At 49.2% G+C, this 23,240-nt stretch overlaps 2 protein-coding genes across 8 annotated transcripts in view; one reads left to right on the forward strand and one right to left on the reverse strand.

The window, feature by feature from the left end:
- Window positions 1–1,057: 1,057 nt before the first annotated feature.
- On the reverse strand, window positions 1,058–10,616 carry POLH (DNA polymerase eta). Of its 4 annotated transcripts, none has more exons than XM_051615516.1 (11): window positions 10,604–10,616; window positions 10,408–10,484; window positions 10,179–10,313; window positions 9,859–10,076; window positions 9,274–9,443; window positions 5,965–6,068; window positions 4,796–4,915; window positions 4,060–4,183; window positions 3,319–3,384; window positions 2,452–2,615; window positions 1,058–2,065 (listed from the first exon to the last, which is right to left on the reverse strand). In XM_051615516.1, exons 3-11 carry the CDS (start codon window positions 10,262–10,264, stop codon window positions 1,222–1,224), a joined length of 1,896 nt encoding a protein of 631 aa, XP_051471476.1. In that variant the 5' UTR covers window positions 10,265–10,313; window positions 10,408–10,484; window positions 10,604–10,616; the 3' UTR covers window positions 1,058–1,221. The 4 variants fall into 4 exon arrangements, with proteins under 4 accessions (XP_051471476.1, XP_051471475.1, XP_051471473.1 ...); XM_051615515.1 differs by having other exon boundaries at window positions 10,179–10,332; XM_051615513.1 differs by lacking the exon at window positions 10,604–10,616 and having other exon boundaries at window positions 10,408–10,593.
- A 167-nt stretch (window positions 10,617–10,783) lies between these two features.
- XPO5 (exportin 5) overlaps window positions 10,784–23,240 on the forward strand; it is a 28,874-nt gene continuing 16,417 nt past the window's right edge. The window contains exons 1-18 of one of the 4 annotated variants that reach the window (XM_051613588.1): window positions 10,784–10,927; window positions 11,168–11,289; window positions 11,933–12,005; window positions 12,606–12,743; window positions 13,050–13,232; window positions 14,211–14,252; window positions 15,111–15,137; window positions 15,432–15,617; window positions 16,309–16,385; window positions 16,703–16,802; window positions 18,075–18,158; window positions 18,564–18,689; window positions 18,939–19,029; window positions 19,563–19,691; window positions 20,454–20,569; window positions 21,492–21,647; window positions 22,062–22,103; window positions 22,698–22,805. In XM_051613588.1, the coding sequence (XP_051469548.1) occupies window positions 10,823–10,927; window positions 11,168–11,289; window positions 11,933–12,005; window positions 12,606–12,743; window positions 13,050–13,232; window positions 14,211–14,252; window positions 15,111–15,137; window positions 15,432–15,617; window positions 16,309–16,385; window positions 16,703–16,802; window positions 18,075–18,158; window positions 18,564–18,689; window positions 18,939–19,029; window positions 19,563–19,691; window positions 20,454–20,569; window positions 21,492–21,647; window positions 22,062–22,103; window positions 22,698–22,805 (1,905 nt within the window). In that variant the 5' untranslated portion in view covers window positions 10,784–10,822. The remainder of the gene's footprint in view (window positions 10,928–11,167; window positions 11,290–11,932; window positions 12,006–12,605; window positions 12,744–13,049; window positions 13,233–14,210; window positions 14,253–15,110; window positions 15,138–15,431; window positions 15,618–16,308; window positions 16,386–16,702; window positions 16,803–18,074; window positions 18,159–18,563; window positions 18,690–18,938; window positions 19,030–19,562; window positions 19,692–20,453; window positions 20,570–21,491; window positions 21,648–22,061; window positions 22,104–22,697; window positions 22,806–23,240) is intronic. The other 3 variants (XM_051613589.1, XM_051613590.1, XM_051613591.1) reach the window with 3 other exon arrangements.

The following is a 23,240-nucleotide window of genomic DNA, read 5'->3' on the forward strand; positions in this document are numbered from 1 at the left end:
CTGCAAGTGTTCCCAAGTCCCACCCTGCGCCTTGACGTGGCACGCTCCTTCCCCCCGCCCTAGGAACCGAGTCCAAGTTACTTTGACAGCAGCGCTGCTGGAAGAGGTGGGCGGGCTGCAGGCAGCTAGTGGTATAGCACGGAGCTGAGCCCTGCCGGGCAGCTGACAGCAAGCACAGCTCTTGCCCTGCACTCCGCCTCCCCCCCCGCCTCGATATTCCGCTTTGTTGGCTCTGCTGTAATTTGTGGAGCGCTGGGGCAGCCACTCCGCTGTGAACTGTGGCCCAGAGAGTCATCTGGCGGAGCACAGGCAAACAGATACCTGTCATCAACTTGTGTGTAGTATCACCAGAGTCGGGGAAGAAGAAAATGTACTTATACACTCTTGCTGCAGGAAAGCTTTCACAGAGGGCTGTGTGACCCTGGCACAGTTCCCATCCCTTCCATGAGGGCAGTCAACGGCTCATGTCTCAATAGCAGTTAACAGGAACTAGTGCTGAGATGTCAAAAAGCCCACCAAAAGGTATGCAACTGAAGCTTCCTCAAACCTTATTTGACAGGAGCAGTCTTTCTTGTGTTGTCTAGAGCTGGTCATAAGCATCACACAATGGATTGCTACAGAGAGAACTGACAGATCATCTCTTAACAAAAATCCTGATGGTGAGGGGAATAAAAATCAGCATCTTCCAGGTGGACAGGGGAGAGGAATTCACAAAGCTAAGCTACTAAAGTTACACAGTAGGAGCAAGGCCTGCAAATGCAGTCAGAAAAGAATCACCATGAGGTGAAGGCTTCATATTAACTGACTGGATAGGAGTTCAAGCCTAGGCTTGGCCAGCGTTTCCTTGAGATAAGCCACTGTGCTTACATTCCTGCTTTTACAGTAGGAACAGAATTCCTGAGCAGTGATGCTATGCAAATACCCATGGCAGAAGGTGTAGGTGACAGTACAATGCAGCTTCTGGTAACACCAAGCAGGCAGAGGCAAGCTAGCTGCCACCAGCTCAACCAGGTATGTCCAGCATCATAAGCTATTCAGAGGCTCCTGTTCCTCAGACTTGAAGTAGAGATAATTTATTAGATTTTTCTGCATTAAAACCTGACAGGCAGTATAAAAACTTGTAATCATATCTAAAAACACTGATTATCTAAAAACAATTATTATCTAAAAATACTGATTATCTAAAACCACTGATTATCTAAAAACTCCCAGAGTTGGGAGCTAAGGAGGTAAGCGCTTGAAGAAAAAATCTAAAGTTCTTGTCACACCCTCTCTGGGTCGTTTTGCACTAGATCCCACTGGAGTCTTGGGCTTGTTCTTTGCCAAGGCAGGAGACCTGGAAGCTGCAGCCTTTGCTGCTGGAGCTGTAGGAGCACTGGGCTCCAGGAAAGAGCTTTGCAGCTCCAGAGCAAAGTGGTAGTCCATGTGCTCTGGGAACTCCCACACCAGTACGAGCTGGCCGCACTTCTCGCAGGGCTGATGGTTCCCTGGTGAGGTGGGCAGGAGTGGGGCGAGCTCAGGAGAAGGTGGCAAATTCTGCTCATTCCCCTCCATAGCTGGATCTAATTTCATAAGGGTCCTAGAGCTAGGTGGGGTCAAGGGTGTTTCTGTAGGATCAGAGAGACACTTCTCACGGAGAAGGCTCTTGTAAGGAGAATCAGGACTCCTATCTCTGGGACTCTGCTTCACGGGAGACTCCAGGTCACACTGCAGAGAGGCAAGTCCAACGCCATCACTCTCTTGGTGCTCTGGGGAGCTGGGACCAGGTGACTCTGCAGAGGTGGCAGCAGGCAGGCTGGCTGCTTCTGCTGTCTGTGACTGCTGCCTTTCTGATGCCTTTTGGAAGAACGAATCAATAGCATTAGCTGGCTTCTGCCTAAGTTCTTTGCTTGGGCTCCTGAAGAATTTGACCCTGGGCCTCCTAGAAGATGTGGTGTTTTGGCTGTTGGTGGCAGTTCCATCAGGCTGGGTATTGCTCGTCAGGAAGGTGGCAATGCCTGCAGAGAGGGTGGCAGGCTCCGAGAACTTGCTTGCTGAGAGAAGCACTGATACGAGTGGTGGAGACCTGCAAAGGACAGACCAACATCAGCTCAGACATCAGCCTGGGAAGCTAGAAGTTTTTTAAGGTAAAACTTAAGGCAACATAAAATGCTCACAGAGAGAGGATAGGGTATCTGGCAAGGGGAGGGAGAGATGTTTCCTCCAAAAAATTATTGCTACCTACAGAACAGAACCTTGTGGCTCCAACTGATGTGGGACTAGGAAGAGGCCAGGCTCTCACAGCCCTCCTGCTGCTAATGAGCAGATGCTGCTGCGCTCCACTGTGTGTGTGCTGGGGAGTGCTTTTCCTAACACTCTTGTTCCTTCCCATCAGGTCACTGGCTTCACCCTGCACCTCCTCCAGCAGAAAAACCCATGTCAGGGACATGAACCACTTCCTCCCACACTCACCAGGCCGCCTGGTGTGCCCCAGCCATGTTGCAGCTCTGGATGAGGGCGAAGGCATCACTGCACATCTTCTGAGCGTCATAGCGGGTCAGAGCGCAAAAGCGCGACACCCGGGTGTCTCCCTGCATGTGGATGACCACCATCAGCTGCCTGGCCACTCGGTGGTTCTGCAGAGAGAAGAGGTAGCTGAGTTTCAAGTGACACCTGCAGGAAGGAGCAGGCAAGGCAGAGGAGATGGGCTGGCTGCCCAGAACCCTGTGCTATCAGCTACCATCACCCCACGATGATGCTGTGTGACAGATGGCAGCTTGTCCTGCCTGCTCTGATCTCCAGTGATGAGACACAGGATACCACGTGCTTGTATGCCACACAGGGTGGGAAGCAGTTAGTCCTTGCTATCCTTCAAAAGCAGCTGTGCACCTTTTCTTGTCACCCCTGCAGATCTATCTCCCCCTGGCCTGTGACAACCTCAAATTCCTCAAATTCCATGCAGATTTGAGCATCCTGCTTCCCTCTCTCAGCCCACAGCACAGGCAGAGCTGCATTAGCAAAGGGCTTCCAAGGAAGCAGCAGTGCAGTGGGATGAAGGTGTGGTGAGGGCTCTCAGTTCTCTGCATTCTAAAGCACAGGACAAGGACCATCCTTAGCCCTGCAGGGTTCTGGGGCAAAACCATCCCTCCTGACCAGGGTCCCGCACACTTCTCTGCTTGGGGCACCTCAGCACACAGGCACACATCTGAGGGTGAGCAGATTTCTTCTCCCACCACACACCACCCTCAGCCTCTTGCAGACAGCTGACAGTGTAAACACACTGCGTGGCTTCCTAAAGGCCAGCAGGGAGAACGCTGTCCCTGTGCCTCCCCTCCTTACCTGGCTCCTGTCCTTGCTCAGTCTGGATTCCAGCTCCAAGGCCAGCTGCAGGAGCCAGTGTTGCACCTGGACAAAGAGAGCAATAATAGACAGGTTGGGCCTCTGCCCAAGTTGGCACAGCACTGCCATCAGGCCAGAGCAACACCCCACACACCAGGGAATGCTGGAGGGGGATCAGACTGAAACAGACAAGACTGTCACAAGGTCCTGTATCGGGGGTACTCCTGAAGAAATGGGCCCAGGTGAGGATGCAGTGCTGGAGGCAATGTATTGTGGATACCATACAAGTCCTGCAGTGTTACTACTAGACTTTGTCAAGAAATCTGTGTCCCCTGCCCTGGGTCTCTCTTTGCATCTCCCTACAGCTCTGTGGGAACCTCCCCACCTAACAGCTAAGGTGCATCCTCACTTTCTTTGGGCTAGTTACCTTCTTTCTAGCGACCAAACCCTTGAAGCTTGGCACCGTAAATACCTTTGGAACAGCACAGGCCCAGTTTTGCTCATGGAAATTACACCTAGGCTAGACCTCTTTGTGCAGGAGTTCATCAGTGCATTTCTGTCAAATGGGGCCTTCCCTAATTTCTGGGGCACAAACCACATCCTTCTGTTGAGTTCCTAGGCCAAGTTTCAGGGCACTGGGATGCAGAAAAGCAGTGTTTTGCAAACTAGTCTCATCTTTTAGTCTTGTCATCTTCTCCAGCACAAATGCCAAGCCTTTTGCTAGACATAGGCTTCTCCTACCTCCTTCTGCGTGGCTAGGGCTGTCCTCCCAGGGAAGTTCTTGCTGCAGCCAATGGACTGGGGCAGGTACCGGTTTTTGACAGGTTCCTCTTCAATTCCTCTGCACAAGTCATAAAGCCAGGACCTGAAAGCCACAGAGGAACCGTGAGGTGGAGACAGCCACAGAGAGGCAGGCATCACTGGGCAGCACGTCGGCCTTCTGCTGAGCCATGCTTCCAGCTCTGTGCAAGCCACGACTCTGCCTCATCCCCAGCCCTGCAGTTGCAGCCACAGCTGAACAGGCAGGCTTCCTTCAAGCCACAACTGCCTGCCAGTGCAACTCCTCCATGCCTTCTCCTGAACTGGCAACAGTTCACCAGTCTGTAGGGCATCCCAGCTGCTGCTCTGGGCCCAGAAGTGGTGTTTCAGGCTTCAGTCCAGCCTTGCAATTCCCTCTGGAATGAGACTGTCAAGTGTGCCTGCTTGCCAGCCTGCAGGGAAGCCCTTCCACAGCTTGGCCACATCCTCAGACACTGTAGAGGAGGGCAGAGGAGCTGGCTGACAGTCAAAACATTATCCTGGAGAGGGTGTCCGTGAGCAGGTGAGACTGGAAACTGGTTTGTGGGCCTGCCCGACCAACGCTTCTCAAAGATGTCACTGAAGTTTTAACCTCCAACCTTCAGCAGAACAACTTGAGACCGAAAGGAAGACTCAGATCCTGCCAAGAGCCAAGTTGTGATGAGTGGTTTATCATTACCCGGTTTTGTCGCCAAAGTGAGTCTGGAGCTCTGTCTCACTGAACTGTGTCAGCTGCCCAATGTACTCCACTCCCAGGATGTCCATGATGGCAGTGCCAAGCTTGCCTCCCAGGTTACGACTATGGCACAGCAACAAAGAAATACGGAGAACACAAATGAAGCACCACGTGGAGATTATGCCAAGTCTTTATGCAGCAGCTGTCCCTTGCTCAGCTGTGCTAGAAGCAGTCAAAAAAAAGCAGGACAAAAGGGGGCACTTGCTGGTAGATAACAGTGCATCTCCTCAGAGTAGAAAGATGCATAGGAGCCAAAGTGGGAATGGCTCCTTGGCTCCCCCAGTTTCAGTGCCTCTCCCTCAGCTCCATCTTCAAAATATGATCCCAAACCATGCTCTGAAGAATGCCTCACACATTCCCTGCCTCCTCCTGCACAGGACCCTTCCCCACACACTCCCCTCTCCGTCCCTAGCGAGACATTGAAGACAGAGAGCAGTACTGCAGGTCTGGAGAGCTGGACCAGGGATCCATTCTTCCAGAGCAGCAGCATTGGTAACTCTTCCCTCCACCAGGAAAAATACTTGTGCACAGTGTGGATGCTCAAAACCAAACCATGTCTGCTCTCTGAGAGCACAGCTCTGTCACTCACACTGCAGCACAGCTATGGCCTCCTGACTCCCCAGTTACTCCAGCTTACACCTATGCACCCCAGCAGTCACTGCAAGCACAGCTCCACTCTGGAAAACCCTCCCCACAGGCATCCTGTGGGCTCTTTCATTGTGACCCCTTCACTGGCAGGCTGCAGCTCCTCCTGAACTGTTGCACACAGCTGTAAGGGATTACTGGCAGGATTTCCTCTCTTTTTCTTACAAGCATTTGATGAGCAGTTACTGTGGAGTTGAAAGCCTTTGCTGGCTGCTATCAGCATCAAATTGCTCTCTGTTGAGCTGGCCAGGAACAGTTTCCTACCCCAGTTCACTTCAGTTCCGCAACGATGACAAACCAACAGGAGCAAGTCCCACAACAATGAAGACAAACAGGACTTTCATCATGATAAAAGCCTGGATTGCAGTAGCACAGTACCAGCATCTGGAATACACACTCTTGCCAAAGAGCAGCTCAGCCAGAGCCTCAGGCTGCACAACAGCAAGCAGCAGCTGCCCAGTACTTACATGCTGCTAACAGGCAGTTGGCTGAAGAGCTGCGGAACAAATCGCGAAGATACCAGTGTCTGCCGGTTGGGCTTGTTTAACCCACAGGCCAGTTTTGCCAGTGTCTGTAACACAGAAAAGGGTGGAAACCCTGTTATTAGAAACTTTGCACTGACATTATTGTGACTCTCTACCTAATGGCTTCTGCTGTATCACCTCTAAGAGCTGCTGGGTGCTCTGAAAGCACTGCTGGTTCCAGACTTCTAGCTCTGCAAAGGCCTGGACTCCTGCTCCAGGCATCTTAGGGGATCATCATCTATCACTTGTTCTGGTTGGCTTACTTTTCCATCAGGCATGCTAGAACTTCCAGATCATCCCCATAATCCTCCCCATGCTATTTCTCTCACTATGTCTTACTCCATCTTCTGAGTTTATCTTGCTTTTTGTTAATGCCACTAGTTTAATCTTCCCTCTGTGAGGTCCACAGAAGCATAATGCTGCCAAAGGAAATCTGAAAAATACAGAATTACTAGCCTGGAAGGGATGTTCTCTTGCCTACCTCCTTTAGAGCTTCCCCTCCCACTGTAATCTACCACAGAATCAAGAATACACTGACCAACTTGAAATACATACAATAAGGTGTTCGGGGCTTTTTAAACAAGTCTAATAATTTCCTCTTTCACTGCTTTATCACACATTCTATAACTAAGCAGAATTTCTTTCCTGCCTGTTGAGCTATGATCTTTATTAGCAGTCAGTTTTACAGGTTTACATACATTTTTACTCTTTTCTAGACAAAGTGTATCCCCTTCCTTCAACTTTTCATATCCAGTCATTTTCCAGTGTCCAATTACTGTTCTTGTTTCACCGGACTCTCCCAAGTTTACCCACAATGTTCATAAAGTGCTGCAAGCTGAACCAATTACTGAGACTTCATGGGGAGAAATAACTTAATTTTCTGACACCTTCTCTAATCTGCACATGCTGGAACAGGTTTTGCTACAGAAGCATTCATATTACTGACTCATCCTGTTGCTTGTCCACAGTAACTCCAGGCTACCTCCTGACTTACTGCAACTTAGCCAAAAGCCTGCTGGTTGCCTTTTTCCTACAAACCACAAAAACAGTCAGCGAGGAGCATAAGAAGCACTGCATGGTGGTTTCAGACTGTTTCTGAGTTTTTCCAAGCCCAGAATTTTCAGCTCTAATTTCATCTCCTGGAACTCTCAGCCCAGGTCCTGAGCCCCATCTGTGCTTCGCATCGCCCAGATTCCTACAGCTGTTCCCTCACTATAGTGAAAATATTGGCTCAGAGAGATTCCCCCTCAGGATCCCACCCTAAACATCCCAGTTTGACTGCAACCCACTGAACAAAATCATGATGGAAAACAAGAAATTTTTTTTCAGCTAAATGCACGTCCTTCAGATAACCTCAGTCGTGTTATGTTTTGCCACAGTGCCACTACCAGCTCGTGTAACTCAGGGTAAGGTGTGTTAAGAAACCTTACAGTCAACACCTCACATCTGCAGTTTCCCCTGTACATTAAGCCACTTCTGCTGTCAAAGAGGGCACCTAAATGAGTTTATCACCAGTGTTTCTGGATAAAACCACACTGTTACTCTCTCCAGGTGCTTCCAAACAGCTCATTCAAATATTTGGTCTTATTTATCAGCTGGGTTCCTGGTGTACTCTGATAAGTTACCTCACTAGAAAGAAAAGTCCCCCAGGAGAGTTTTCTTTTAAAAAAAATATGAACTTAAAGCAGGAAACCTCCACCATGAGTTTTAGGCAAGAGCGGCTATTGCAAGAGAATGGCTTTTACTGACACAAATTCCCAGAGACCTGGAGGAGGAAGAACACTAGTTTGGGGCACTGAGGTGACTCAGGTTACTTTTCCTCTTTCTGGTCAGTTAGTGTCTACCCCTGCCGGCTGTGCTCTGGGTGATGCTCAGCCAGCTTCTGTGAGCAGCCACAGGAGCACTTGGTGCATGACAGCAGCTGCAGAAACAAACAGACCTTGATGATGCAGCTGTACAAGAGGGTTTCCTGCTGGGAGAAATGCAGGGTGGGTTACTGACAGCACCTAGCACTTGTTTCAATCTTTGCAGTAAAGGTTTGTACCCACAAGAGGTGAGCTGGCTGTGCAAGCACCATAGTGTTCAGCACAGCCACACGTAGGCCCTGGTAACCTCTGCGTTGTGCTTGCCGGTATAAACAGTGCTTCAGGGACAGCACAGTACATCATAATTTCCTTATTTCCTTAAAGAAAAAAAAAAGAAAAAAGAACACTGGCATAGAAAATGGAAGCTGGGAGAAGCTGCTAGGGATAGCAAAGATGTTCTCTGCTATTCTTGATTGAAGAGCGCAGAAGGATAAAATTGAACATCCCTTCCACTGGAAATTCCTGCACCAGTGATCTTCTTCAGATCATTTCTGCTTCACTTTCTGCTCTCATTTCAAGGTGAGCTGCTGCAGAACTAGCTCTGGTACCTGTGTACAGCCAGTAATTCCTACAGATGTTTCTGCAGCAGTCTAAGACTAAATTTAACCTCCCTTAGGTTCCAACACATCCATTTAGTTTGTATACTTCTCTTTTTTTTTTGTCAGAACCTGCATTTTTAAAGTCATAATTATACAGATGAGCCTCTTTTGCAAAGATTGAAACAAGTGCAAGTGCCAGGTGCTGTCAGTAACCCACCCTGCATTTCTCCCAGCAGGAAATCCTCTTTTAGAGCTGCAGCATCAAAGTCCGTTTGTTTCTGCAGCTGCTGTCATGCACCAAGTGCTCCTGTGGCTGCTCACAGCAGCTGGCTGAGCATCACCCAGCACGTGTCCAGCAGACTGAACAGAAAGAGGAAAAGCAACCTGACTCACCTCAGTGCCCCAAAGTGGTATTCTTCCTCCCCCAGGTCGCTGGGAATTTGTGTCAGTAAAAGCCATTCTCTGGTTACCATTCCAAAAGCCATTCCACTGTTGCCTAGAACTCAAGGTGGAGGTTTCCTGCTTCAAGCTCATGGTGTTTCCTGTAGAAAACTTTGGGGGGGGACTTAAAAGCCTTTTCTTCCTAGTGAGCTAACTCATTAGGGTGCACTAGGAATCCAGGCAATAGGTTATTGAGTGTTGACTGCATAAGGGACATCTGTGGGAAAAGACCTCTTCCCATTCCCAGATGTCTTATAATTTCCCTGAAGGTGCTCACTCACACATGGCTGCATTCCCCACTCAGCTCATATTCTATGGGAAACTTGGAAGAGTGCATAGCAGAGTGCCTACAGCATATTCTGACTCTGCTGCTCAGAAGGAATCAGGCTGATGTGTTACACACGTACCTTGTTGTGTGAAATCCCAGCTGAACACCTGAACCCGGTGGCTGTCTCAACAGCCACCCTTATTTCTTCCACAATGACTGCACCCATGGTCAGCTGCAGGTCAGGACAGTCAGGATTATCAAAAGACAGAGAGGCCAGCCACTCCTGAACGCCACGTTGCCGCAGCTCCTCTAGAAAAGGGGCCAAAAGAGAATCAACGTGGGCATTTCTTGCTGAGCCCAGCCAAGGGACCAGCAGCACTGCCCAGCCCCAGCCAGAAGTCCCACACTTCTGCACCTGTGTGCCAACAGCAAGGCGGAAAAGAGGGCACTTCAAAAGCCATTCCTTGGGAAAAACACAGATCCCATTTACCCTACTCTTGCTTCAGGGGGAATACGGCAGCCCACCCTCCACCTCTGTCGACGTACAGGCAGCATCGCTGGGGAAGCAGGAGAGACAGCACGGGGGTCCGGGGACGGCAGCACCTTCTGGCCGCGCTGTGCGGCCTCAAAGCAAACCCGCCAGAGCCGCCCCGCCCCGTCCGCGAAGCGCCGGCCCCGGCAGCCGAAGCCCCGGAGAGCGACCCGGAGCCGGCTCGGTGCGTACCCTTCCCGCCGGACGGGGGGCCGGGCTCGGGCTGGCCGGGCAGCCCCTGCACGAAGGTGGTGGGCAGCAGGGCGGCCTCCAGGGGACTCCCCCGCAGGGCCCGCAGCCGCTCCCGCACGCTGCCCGTCAGGTCCAGGTACGCCTCGTCGATGCTGGCCCGCTCGATGGCGGCGAAGCGCGACAGCACCTGCATCACCTCCGTGCTGGCCTCCCGGTACCTGCCGGGCGGCGGGCACAGCCTCAGGCGCCGCCCGGCCTGGCGACGGCCCCGCCGCCCCGGCCCCGCCGCCGCCCCCCGCCCGCCCCCCGGCCCCGCTCACCGGGTGAGGTCGGCCTTGCCCCGCGCCTGGGGCACCCGCGCCAGCGCCAGCTCCGGGCACAGCGCCCGCGCCTCCGCCGCCCACATCCCGCGGGACACGCCGAAGGCGCGCGCCTCGTAGCTCACCGCGATCACCCTGCAAGAGACGGAGGGCGCTGCGGGGCTCGGCTCGGCCCGGCTCGGCTCGGCTCGGGGAAGGGGCCGGGGCCGCCGCCGCCGGCGGCACCTACCCTCCGCCCTGCCACCGGGTGTACTGCACCACGGCGCAGGGCCGGCCGCGCAGCTGCGGGTCGAGGCGCTGCTCCACCTGCATGAAGAAGCAGTCCATGTCCACCAGGGCCACCACGCGCTCCCGGCCCCGCGACATCCCGGCCCGGCCCGGCCCGGCCCCGCCGCGGCCGCTTCCCGCCCGATGCCCTAACGGACCGCCCGGCGGGGAGGGCGGGGCGCCCGGCGCGGCCCCGCCCCTCCCGGGGCATGCCGGGAGTTGTAGTTCCCGGGGGCGGGGCTGCCGCCGCGCCGGCGCTCGCGCAGGCGCCTCCCTCCCCCTCCCGCCGCGCACGCGCGGAGCCCCCGCGGCGCCCCCTCCTCCCCCCGCCGCTCGGTGGCCGGTGCCCCGGGCCCGCTGCCGCCGCTGCCGCCGCCATGTCCGCCGAGCAGGTGAGCAGCCTCTGCGAGCAGCTGGTGAAGGCGGTGACGGTGATCATGGACCCGGCCTCCACGCAGCGCTACCGCCTGGAGGCGCTCAAGGTACCGGGGCGGGCAGGGCAGGAGGCCACGCGGCCGCCCCGTCCGCACGGCCCCGCCACCCGCGGGGGCCCGTGGGGGGTGCCGGGGCGGCCCCCGGGGCGCTGGGGGCGGCGGGCGGGCGGGAGGGAGCGTGTCCGTGTCCGTGTCCATGTGTCCGTGTCCATGTGTCCGTGTCCGTCCCCCCGCGAGTGGTCGCCCCCCGTTACCGCCGCTTGTTTCCCTCTCCCGGGCCTTCCCTAGTTCTGCGAGGAGTTCAAGGAGAAGTGTCCCATCTGCGTGCCCTGCGGGCTGAAGCTGGCGGAGAAGACGCAGACAGCCATCGTCCGGCACTTCGGCCTGCAGATCCTGGAGCATGTGGTCAAGTAAGGCCGCCCGGCCCGCCGGGGCGGGTGCCCGCCCGCTGCCCCGCAGCCCCCGCCCGCTGCCCCGCAGCCCCCGCCCGCTGCCCCGCGTTCCCTGCCTCCTGGCTTCAGGGAGGCACTTCCGAGGCGCGGAGAGGCTGCCTTACAGCAGAGGACAGTTGCTGTTCGTCTCTGCTTCTTGCCTCCTGTCTAAAAGGAGTGAGGAGGAGGAAGCGGCCTTCAGGCAGGCTGGGGAGGGGAATTCACCCAACTCTGGGAGGTGTTGACGTTGCAAAATGTAGATATAGACTTGCAGGGTTATCAGGAGCTCCTTGCAGCTTCGCTCTTGTTAGCCTGGTGCTAACAAAGAGGCTTTGTATTAGTTGGGTTCTGAGGTGCCTCTCTCTGCCGCCTCTGCAGACGGGATGCTTTGTGCCCTGGCTGCTGCTGCTTGGGTGTTCCCCTCCGTGGTGCACGCCCAGTTGCCAGCAGCAGTTTTGGTTCAGCCTTCTCACTAAAGGACTGGGCACTGGCAGGGACAGTGAGCCGTGGTGTCTCCCTCTAGTTTAGGTAAAGGAGTGATGGCTCATCAAGAACCAAGTCGGAGATCTTTTTAGATGTTTTGCCATTGTGTCCTTTTTCTTTCTTAAACTCTTCTGAACAGGTTCCGCTGGAACAATATGCCTCGCCTAGAAAAAGTTTATCTAAAGAACAATGTCATGGGCCTCATATCCAGTGTAAGTACCTTCTATCCCAGCCTGTTCTCTGAAACATGATTCTCTCACTTGGAGATGGAAAATGGGAGCAAAGGGATAAATGACTGCATTTAATTAGCACAGAGGACCTGAGTTCAATTCTGCATTTCGTTTATTTCTTGCTGTGCATCCCTGTTTGTCCCAGTGCTTTTTATCTGCCTTGTAGCCAGGTCACTAAGCATGTCACCTCACGTGGCAGGAAGTTGTGAGGTGTAAAACATATATAAGCTACTTCTTAGTTTCTTAGGAGGGAATTCAGTAAACATGTTCTTAGCCTTTCCAAGAACACCAAAGTCATTATCTTAGTTGTGGTTTTTCCATCTTCGTGAATGCTCTTGTGACCAAGTGACCTTTTTTGAGGAAAATCCTTTTGGTTCCCAGAATTCACTAGCAGTGGGTGCTTGGGAAGGTCGGTGTGTCATCCAAGGTAGCTGGGATGAAGAGCTGCCCAATGTTGTGTGTTGTTTTGTTGGTTTTATTTTGTGTGGTTTAGAATACTTGCAGCCACTGTGCTTCCCAGGCCAGAATTGTAAATGTCTGATGTTTGCAGTTTTGTATAACTCTGCTTCTCTCTTATCACAGGGAACTCAAAGTATTCTGGAGGAGGAAAGTCACATTAAGGATGTTCTTTCTCGCATTGTGGTGGAGATGATCAAGCGTGAGTGGCCTCAGCACTGGCCTGACATGCTAAAGGAACTGGATACCCTATCCAAGCAAGGGGTATGAAACGTACCTGTCTGTTCTCTTCTGCTTGCACATAGCATGGGTTTCAGTTTTCCATCTTCCTGAGGGAGGCCTAAGCCATCCATAATGGGGTGAGACAGGCTGATGATGGATTTGGAAATCCCTGAGATTAAGTAATGCTAGGAGATTATTTTAGCAGAGGGAGGGCCATCTTCCTGTCTTGTTTTCCCAAAGTATGATTTGTATCTTCATGCATGCTTGCTCTCTACAGCTTGAGCTAGCCTCTAGACACTTTAATGTTTGAACTGTTCTGATGGAGTGTGTTTCATCTTGGGGCATCAGGAAACTCAGACGGAACTGGTGATGTTCATCCTCCTACGTTTGGCAGAGGATGTGGTGACTTTTCAAACTCTGCCTACCCAGCGGCGACGAGATATCCAGCAAACCCTCACCCAGAACATGGAGAAGATCTTTAGCTTCCTACTAACTGCCTTGCAGCAGAATGTCAACAAGTACAGACACATGGTAAGAATCTCCTTTCCTTGGCTTCTGTCGGTGGTGGAGGTGTTTAGGAATTGGGATACAACTCACAAGTTGTTGGGGAAGCAAGTGCAGCAACTGTCTGAAATCCATGGCTTATGTTGTGAGGTGGGGATTTGCTGTAGCCTGGGAAGCAGGCACTGATCAGAGAGACAGAACACACAAGGTTGGCCAAGTAAATGTTCATAGTTAAATGGCTTGAGTCGCCTCATCTGTACTGTTGGGCTGCTCTGCTGACACTAGGGTTTTATGGCTTACCAAAACAAAGGTGTGGTTGTGGCAGAAATGGGTAGATTTGGGGTATTTTACACAACACACAGTGGTAATGAGATGCCTTCCTGGGCTTGCATCTCCTCTCCTGTGTACATCTTTGGTGGTGACCTGGTGCATCTTTGTGGTGATGCACCAAAATGCACGAGGTTTTGATATCTCAGAATTGCATCTGGACTTCTGTTGTCCTTTTCTCTGACAGCTTAGGTCAGGAAGCCCTTTTTCGTCAAGTTGTGGTGAGGAATGTTCATCCTTTTTATGTAAAGAGACGTTTTTCCTGACTTATTACCCAGAGTCAGAGATGTGCAGGTTGATCAAGATCCTCCTGTGAGAAGGAAGTGGATTTGAGAGCAAAGCACAACTTAGAAACCAATCCATAAATAAGTTGTTTAGGTGTATCTCTTGTTCTTTTTTACCTATGAATTAAAATCCAGAGTTAGACTAAATGTGAAGCTGGGAGGCAGTGAAAAACCCTCTCCTACCTGACGTCCATTTTTCTGATGCACTGAGAGGCTGAACAAACACACCTGTAGAGCAGACAGTTCTCTGTGCAGGTCATGTTGGTGGGTGGGAGCCCCTGGTGCATTTTGTAGCCTGGTTGAAATGCATTTCCAGGTAAGGTTTGAATTGCAGTGCTTGAGGCTCTGAAATGTGGCTGCTTCTGCTAACAGTGGAATCTTTCTGATTGGCAAGGTTGGAGCACCCCAGGAGCAGGAAGTCCTCACCAGTCCACAGGTTAGCAGATCTTTGGGATGTTTGTGCACAGGGTAAATTCTGGGGGTTGGGTTTTCAGTTACCTGTCTGCAGATAGACTAGGGGAGATGGTGAACAGTTCCCCAAAATGATAATGATCTGCAGTGTTTTTAAGTATGCAGTTCTGGTGTGGTGGCTCAGTTGTTAAATGTTTGGGACACAGCCCAAATAACTGAAAATCACTGCACTGAATACATTGCAGGACAGACTTTCCAAACCAAAACCTTGCAGCAGAAAAAAATGCTTGTGGTGTCTTTGATCTGAAAAATTAATCAAATCTGAGTGTCTGAGGGACTTGTTTGCATTAGTCAAAAAGGTGTTGCAAGCAGTGCATTGCTGCTGGTAAGTGTTGAAACTGCGAGTCAGGCTGTAAGCTCTTGGCCCAGCTGCCTTTCTGAGCATGGACATATCACCCTTTTCAGACATTACTCTCAGTACAGAAAAGCCACCAGCATCTTTCAGAGTCTGCATGTTGGATGTAAGGTGCTCAGAAGTTACTTCCCTGAAAGCTTCCAGGAAGCACCAAAATGCCTTTCCTTCTTGTCCCCTCTGTCTCCGTGATGCTTGCTGACTGGAGTGTCATCTTTTGGATGAGAAGGAAGTTGTAGCTTAACTTGGAACTCAGAGTCCTGTTGTTTGACTTGCTGGGGGCCTGTAGAGGTGGTTATGATGGCTGCAGCAAAGTTCTGAGCAGGAGACTGTGTTGCAGCCTCTGTCACTAGGGAGCTGTTTTGAGAATCTGCTTGTGGCTGCATTCTCAAGAATAAGCCTGTCCAGCAGTGGCTGGGTGGAAGTGTGTGCTGTAGCTGCTCACTTACTGTCTCTTGTTTCATTTTTCAGAAGACTGACCTGGCTCAGGAGCCAAAGGTGAGTGGAGCTATGTGGGAGTTAGTGCATTAGTCATTCTTAAAACCAAGATTGCTTAGAACAAGGCTTTTCCCAGGCTTTGCAGTCTGTGACCTGAAGTTTGCATTTGCGGGTGGACTTCTTCACCCATGATACAAACTCCTTGAAGGGAGGGAAGTGAGGGATGGCAGCAGAAGGGTCTAAGACTGTAACTCAGGGTGGTTCCTGATACTGTTCTTCTGGGGAGTGAATGACCTTAGATGGGAATTGGTGTTTCTCTCTGGCTCTGACCTCTTGCCTTCTCTCTGTTGACAGGCCCAGGCAAACTGTCGTGTGGGGATAGCAGCACTCAACACCTTGGCTGGCTACATTGACTGGGTGGCCCTGAGCCACATCACAGCAGACAACTGCAAGCTCTTGGAGATGTTGTGTCTGCTCCTAAATGAGCCTGAGCTGCAAATAGGAGCAGCAGAGTGTCTCCTGATTGCTGTTAGCAGGAAAGTGAGTTCTTCCTCCTCAGCTCCTCTGGCTCAGCTTTGTTTTCCTCGTATTCTCCTATATAATTCTTCAGATTGAGCAATGATATCTTTGCCCTTTTATTTAAGAAAAAAATTCAAATTTGGCTGCTTATGCTAATGGTATTTAGCTTGAATGTTGTGCCAGTACAATACATAGAGCAACCATTGGAACCCTCTCCAACTTCTGTGCTCACCTCTCCTCACAGTTTTGAAGTTGGAGATCCCCATTAACTTCTCTTTCCCTACTTTCTGTAACTCTGAAGTAGGAAATAATGTCACTAGCTGTGTCATTTGGCAGCTCAGAGGAATGACAGCAGGATCTAAAGAGGTGGTCTGGTCTATACATTCACAAGCAGCTTAGTATCAAGGCTGAGTGCTTCTCAGCTGCCTTTAAGTAGCTATCCAGTCTATCCTGAAGAAGAGTTAGTGTCTCAAATCAGGTTTTCAGTTTGAAGTTCCTGTGGTGGGATCACATGGGAAAATGTTTCGAGATCAGGAATACCTTAGATTTTTTGGCAAGTTTTTAGTGAAACCATTTGTGGACTGTGAGTGCCTCCCCAGATGGAAGAACAACTGGCTATCTCCTAATTTCACTTTGAGGTGGGAATAAATAGTTAAGCAGATGGTAATAAATAGTTATGCTCTAATTGAGGCATTTGGCATATTTTGTGTAGGGTAAGCTGGAGGATCGGAAGCCTCTGATGGTCTTGTTTGGAGACGTTGCCATGCACTACATTCTCTCTGCTGCACAGTGAGTACCATCCTGCTGCTGTGGTTTCACACAAACCCATACAAATGACTCTTTAGATGGGTTTTGCAAAAAATATTGCTGCTTAACTGCAGGAAGGTGGAACTGTGGAAGGAGAGACTTAAGCGCCATTTCTTTTGCAAAACCTGAAAAACTGCGAGTTTTTTCAAATCCTGCAATGGAAGTACAAAGTGGTGTAAATCACAGCTTCCCCAGCTTTCTCTTTCAGGGTGAAACCTGATAGATAGATAGCAGTGTGCCTGTTACCTACAGCATGAGTAACTGTGATCCTGTTCTTTCCTCCCTCCCCTCATTCCCAGGACGGCAGATGGAGAAGGCCTAGTGGAGAAGCACTATGTTTTCTTGAAGAGACTTTGTCAAGTTTTGTGTGCATTGGGCAGCCAGCTATGTGCATTGCTAGTAAGTCTTTACTAATACCAGCAGCAACCCTGGCAAGGCTAGTTTTTTGGGCTGGGTGTGAGGCATCTCTGATCTGAGGTAGGACTGGGGTTCTCTCTGCCCATTTGGTAGCCATTGGGTTCTCTCCACACATTTGGAAGAGGCAGAAGTGGCTTTGCTTGCAAGTGGGATGTCAGAGCTTCACTGAAGATTGGTCTGGTTTCTTGCTTTCTACTGCTACAGAAAAACTACTCCAGGAAGTCACTCTTGTGTTAGAAGCTTTTTAAATTTCCCTATTAAAAAAGCCTCAAAAAGAGGCTTTTTATACCTGTTCATTCTTCTACCAAGATTCTCTCAAGCTGAAGGAGGAACCAGGTTTTGTTCCTGCTGTTCATCTTCCAAAGCTCTTTGTCCATTTTGAGCTGAGGATGCACATTGATACTTCACATGTTATGCTGGCTGCTGAATGCCCCCTCCCTCCGTTCAGCACAGTGCTTCTACAGTAAGGAAGGCAGTCTTGTTGAGAGGTGCCTGTTGTTGGGAGGCTGAGGCAGACAGCCAATTTATCTGTAAAAAGCATGGATATCAAACAAAAAGTGTTTTACTACTTTAAGTGACTTCTCTTGCTGTTAGGCAGTGGGAGCTCTGAGTCTGTAATGAAGTAATGAGGGGGAGATTTGTATCCTCTCATCCAGATTCAGCTGGGAGAGGCAACTCTGAGCTGTACAGCTCCAGAACAGGGATCTTGAAGGCACCAGGTCATATTATGGTTAGTGAGGAGCAGCAAAACCTCGAATTTATGGCTCCAGGTAAAAATTATTTTCCTGACAAACCTCCAAGGAAGTTATAAGAGATACCCATACATTAAATGCAGGAAACATTTGAAGGAATGGGAATGAAATAATTGGGGAGTATTTGCTTGTGAAATTCTGCAGTTGAGAATTGCTCCACCTCAGTCCTGCTGTGTGGGCTAGACCCAATAAGAGTGAATTTGTCACTCATGGCAGCAGCAGTTATGAGTTTGGTTTTCATGGAACTCCAATATCTGAGAAGCTGTCCATTTCTCTTGAATGGGGGTGGTGCTGTCTCCAGCACCCCAGGCTGGACAGCAGAACTTGCTACTACTCAAGCTGTGCTGCTTTGAGTAAAGGTCACAGCTGTTCAGTGCTTTCTCTCTTTTGCAGTCTGTGGACTTGGATGTAGCACTCCTCCTCCACCTAGAGACATACCAGTGGTGAGCCCGGCGTGACATATACTTAGTATTTTGTCTGAAATTGTTTGTCTTCTGAATAGGGCTCAGATGCTGATGTGGAAATGCCAACGAACCTTGGAAAATACCTTGACTCATTTTTAGCCTTCACAACCCATCCCAGCCAGGTATGTAAAGGGCTGAAAATCTCAGGTATGTTTGTGTAAGCATGTGTGAATGCGTAATGGAGCTGACTTTAGAAGACTGCAGAGCTTCTGCTGCTAAATGTTGCTCTCCAACCTCTCACTTCCAGCTGAAGACTTGGAAGGCAGGATGATTTCTCCTCTATTACCGCTCCATTAGGAACAGTGCCTGACACAGAGGTGCTGGATAGAAAGTACATTTGCTATCAGCCCTATTATTTACTTGGAGATTTGTGGCATTCTGGAAGTTTGGGTTGAGCCTGCAAGGTGCCTTGAGCTCAACTGAACTGTCAGTGTAATTTGCTATTGCCTTCTGTTAGTAACAAAGTCAGGAGTGGAGATTCCAGGACTGAAATTCTCTGTTTCCCCTTTTCCCTCTTCTTCCCACAGTTTCTGCGCTCTTCCACCCAGATCACATGGGGAGCCCTCTTTCGCCATGAGGTTCTGTCCCGTGACCCCTTGTTGCTGGCTATGATTCCCAAGTATCTCCGTGCATCTATGACCAACCTAGTGAAGGTACGTGGGAACTATTACCAGCTAAGTGAGAAGGTGCCTAGGTGAACATGGCCTGTGGATCTCCCATGGGGGAGAAAGGAAATTTTTATTGTGTCTGCCCAAGACATGATCTCCAGGCTGCTGAGCAAACACCTCTGTCTCAGGATTTTCCTGTCTGCTCCTTATCTTTGGTCTTCATCTCCTTGAAGCTGGTGTTAACTGTGGTGAGTGGCTTTTCTTCCTTCCTGACCTTGTCTGCTCTGTCTCCAGGTGGGCTTTCCCTCTAAATCAGACAGCCCCAGCTGTGAATATTCCCGCTTTGATTTTGACAGTGATGAGGACTTCAATGCCTTCTTCAACTGTAAGTTGCCATCACTCTGTGTGGAAGCTGTTGTCTCTGCTTTTCCTCTCTCAGTTGCTGCCTGAGCTTGGAGCCCATTGCATTGCTTTGCAGCTTCCATTGGTGCCTTGGCTCTTTCAGCCTATATCTTGGAGTAAAATTAATTTTCCTGTAGCAGCTCAGGCACTTAATTTTTTTTTTGCTATTATTTTGCTTGCTGGCCAAGTAGGTGGTCTAGTAGAATCTAATTTAGAATTAAAATCAGAGGCCTAATTTTAGTAAATCTGGTTTTAGCATAGATTTTGAGAATTCATTCTGCGTTTCAATTGCATTTCTTTCTATATTAATGCATAATTCTTTAAGTCCATTCAAATTGCTTCAAAAACTGCCCATCCTGTTACACCTAGTTTACTGACTGTATATCTGAGCTTACTACCCCGCTATTGCCAGAGCAACAGTCCGTAATATTCTCAGGTGTGCAAAGCTGCGGATGAGCTTTGGGGACCATTTGCAGCATCAGCTCATTGTGTGGTGTCTGATTTTTTTCACTGCAGCTTTCCGAGCCCAGCAAGGAGAGGTGATGAGGATGGCTTGTCGTCTGGACCCTCGGACTGGCTTCCAGATGGCTGGTGAATGGCTCAAGTACCAACTCACAGCTCCTGTTGATACTGGACCCATGAACTGTGAGTTACCTAAAAAGAAATGGGGAGTAGGACTTTATTTTTCAGTTCAAGACAAGAAAAACTTCTTTGCCTTTTTGTTTGTTTGTTGTTTATTTTTTCCTTAACGGGGAGCCAAGACTCAACACTAGGTTTTCAGGCTTTTAAGGTCTTTGCAAGTTAAAAGCAAAATCAAGTCAAACCCACCCCAAATTTAACTCCTTGCAGTTTACCTATAGAATAGCTAACGTAAAAGCCCCTGTCTCCTTTCCCTCCAATGAATCTCTCTGTAAAACAGATGCAGGTGTCCCTCTGATACAATTTTACAGTTATTTGGGCTTTGTTATCTCCATTACATACTGATTATTTTTGACAGGGAAGTTCTGCCTGTCTGGCAAATCCCTCTGTCAGTGACCTTGCTTTCCTCCTGTGAAGGAAGGCTACTTGGTGCTCTGCAAAGTCACACCGAGGGCAGTCTTGCCTGCAGTGCTGAGTCTGAGCATATGGTCTCCCTCCTTTTCTTTTCCCTTCTGTGATTTGTTGGTGTTGCTCCCTATGGTACCTGAAAGGTCAGACTTAAAGCTCAGGAGCTTTCACTTCAATGAGGCAAATCACACAGGGTTACCTTAATTGCTCCCAGTGCATCCTTGCCAGGCATCTGCAGGGAGAGCTGTGTGACCAAAGTACTCGAGAGTGCCAAAATGTTGCAGTGCAGGAGCTTATCAGCCTGGTGGTGTGCATGCTGGGAGGAGCATCGTGAAAGCTCCAATGTTCTTTTCTTTTCAGCTAGGACTGGTGAAGGTCTCTGCTCCGTCTTCTCTCCATCCTTCATCCAGTGGGATGCCATGACCTTCTTCTCCGAGAGTGTCATCAGCCAGATGTTTCGAACCCTGGATAAAGATGTATGTGTATTAGATGCTTTTGCCTGCTCTTCTGGCTTGTTCTGTCTGGACTTGAGTGGGTTTTTTCAGCCATTTTGTCCTTTTAAAGCTTTTTCTAACCAACTACCTCAGTGCAAAAACCCTGATTGTTTGGTGAGTGATTCTCACGAGATGTAGCGACCCTTCTTTAGGTGGGTCTAAACTCATACTGTCTTACCTGTCACACGTGGATTGGTTCTGGATGCTATGCCATGAAAAGTCACAGGAGAGTGCTCAGGTAGCTTGCTTTGACATAGTGCCTTCCTAGAGAAGGAAGAGCCTAAGTGGAAATTTCCTAAATTTATTCTTTTTAATCATATCCTGATTAGATATTTTATTTTTAAGTAAATGAGAAAAATTCATGCTCAGGAAGTAGAAAATGAGAAGCTATTTCTCTGCTTTTTGTTCAACAGCAGGCAAATCAGAAGGAAAATATTTTTTTCTGAGTCTTGATGTAAACTGGCTTGATTTTTTTTTAATTAGTCTGCTCATGCACTTCATCATTCTAATCACAGTAAAATAATTATATGGGTTGATGTAGTTGATAAAGAAGGGAATCTATTGGACTGAGTCAAGAAGAGAGCAGAGCACGAAACCGAGAGGAAAACTGGCATTTCCAGAGGTGCAAGCAGTAGTATGGGGACTTGAGATGGACATTTCAGGAGTGCCCTACCAACAATGGCAAGGCTGCTGCTTTTTTTACCTCAGCAAGTGCGCAGTTGAACTGTGGTTTCTACTGCATTTCTTTCTGCTTTGGGAACAGCTGTGTTCAGCTGAGAGGCTGATATGACAGCAGCAGCCCTGTGGCCTAGCTCTAGGAGATATAGGAAGTGTGCTACAGACTGAAGTACTGAGTGTTGCCTCCTTTTTTCTTCTTTCTGCTTTCCCTTTCCTACCTCTGTAGGAGATCCCAGTGAATGATGGCATAGATCTGCTGCAGCTTGTCCTTAATTTTGAAACAAAGGATCCTCTCATCCTGTCCTGTGTACTCACCAATGTCTCTGCTCTCTTCCCATTTGTCACTTACCGACCAGAATACCTACCACAAGTACTTTCCAAGGTAGGTACTTGCAGACCATGTTAAAATCCAGTAGGCTTTTTGTGGTGTGAGGCCCTTGTGCTGAACTCCAAAAGTCACTTCTCTTGACATTACTGTCAGGGAAGGACTATCCTTTGCATTAAGATGGCAAGAAATGAAACTGAGTCTTGTTCTAGAAGAAACAATGCCAAATAACACAAACTTTGCAGTTCCTAGCCCTAAATATTAAGTGCACACTTTGGCCAGTCAACACCATGTTCTATTTCAAGACCTCACTGTGCTGATGATTCATGTGTCAACTTAGTCAAAGGTTCTTCACTGACTTTAATGAAGTTGCACCAAAGTCTTATGATCTGTTCCTTAAGCTGAAAACACATGTACATGCTAGATATTAACAAGTGACATGAGATTTCGGGTTTTTCCTCTTTCTCACAGCTGTTTGCTTCAGTTACCTTTGAAGTTGTAGAAGAAAGTAAGGTACGTCTGAATTATTCTCTACTAATAATCTATAAAAGTTGGATCAAATAATATTCTGTTTGAGACCAGGCCGAGTCTGAAGTCTCTGCTGTAGCAGGCTTCTCAAATATAAGCGTACTCCTGGAAGGGGTGGGAAGTCTAGATACAGCTGATCTCTTCTTGGTTGACAAAGCCTAATAAGCTTCGGTTCATAAATTTAGAAGGCCACAGGTGTGGTCTTGGGCCAGTGCAGTTACTCCCAAAGTCTATGTTGACCTTCTTGAAAGTGAAATACCTTAATTAGCTGTGGGTACTCTTCAGTAGTTAGTAAACATGGCTGTGAAGGATGGTTGCAAAGCTGCCAGCTACCTAGGGGGTGCTTGTTGGAGTCTCAAAGTAGCAAGTAAGATCCATGGCATTTTCTCTTTGAGCACAGCTTTTTAACATGGTCTTCTTGGGTTGGCTACTGCTCCAGAGGAAATGTGATTGTTTGGGGTGGGGTATGTGGAAATGCTTTTTTGATCTGTACTCAACAGTGCAGAAAACTGTATGTAATGCATTTGTCTCTTGAAGATACCCTACATTTGTCTGAACTTTTGTTTTGTTGCATTGAAGTTTGTTGTGTCTGTCCAGGCTCCTAGAACACGAGCAGTGAAGAATGTGAGAAGGCATGCATGCTCCTCAATCATTAAGATGTGTCGGGATTACCCGCAGCTTGTCCTGGTATGTAAATTCAGCTCTATCTTCAGCTTTTTTGGCTACAGCCTCTGTTTTTCTTCCAAGAAACATTCCTGCTGCACATATGGCAAAGTGTTTTATTCCCTGCACCTCCCTTCTTCTTCCCCAGCCCCCCCGAAAATTTCTGCCTGAAGACCTGAAATGTAAAGTGATGAGTTTAATGAAAAGGTGATGAGATAAAAGGCAGAAGGGATGGAGGAGGATACAGGCAGCACTAGATTCATTTTATGGGAATGTTGGCTGAATTTCCATTTTATGACTTGTGGTGATCTCAATTGATTCCTTAGCTGAAGATGTTAGGAATGATTAATCTCCAGACTTTTTTGTGTTACTTAACAGAATGTAGAAGCAAGAGTGGAGTAGTTAATTTCTGGATTAGCTGGAGGAGACTAGAAAAAACAAATACATGTAAAATCCACA

This window comes from Apus apus, chromosome 3, assembly GCF_020740795.1.
Source record: "Apus apus isolate bApuApu2 chromosome 3, bApuApu2.pri.cur, whole genome shotgun sequence".
NCBI lineage: Eukaryota > Metazoa > Chordata > Aves > Apodiformes > Apodidae > Apus > Apus apus.

Coding starts and splice junctions, on each gene's coding strand:
- POLH (XM_051615513.1), bottom strand. CDS start 10,544: ATGTCGCGGGGCCGGGAGCGCGTGGTGGCCCTGGTGGACATGGACTGC. Junction 4,184..4,795: donor CACTTTGGCGACAAAACCGG/GTAATGATAAAC, acceptor TGTGGCTTTCAG/GTCCTGGCTTTATGACTTGT. Junction 3,385..4,059: donor CCCTAGCCACGCAGAAGGAG/GTAGGAGAAGCC, acceptor CTCTTTGTCCAG/GTGCAACACTGGCTCCTGCA.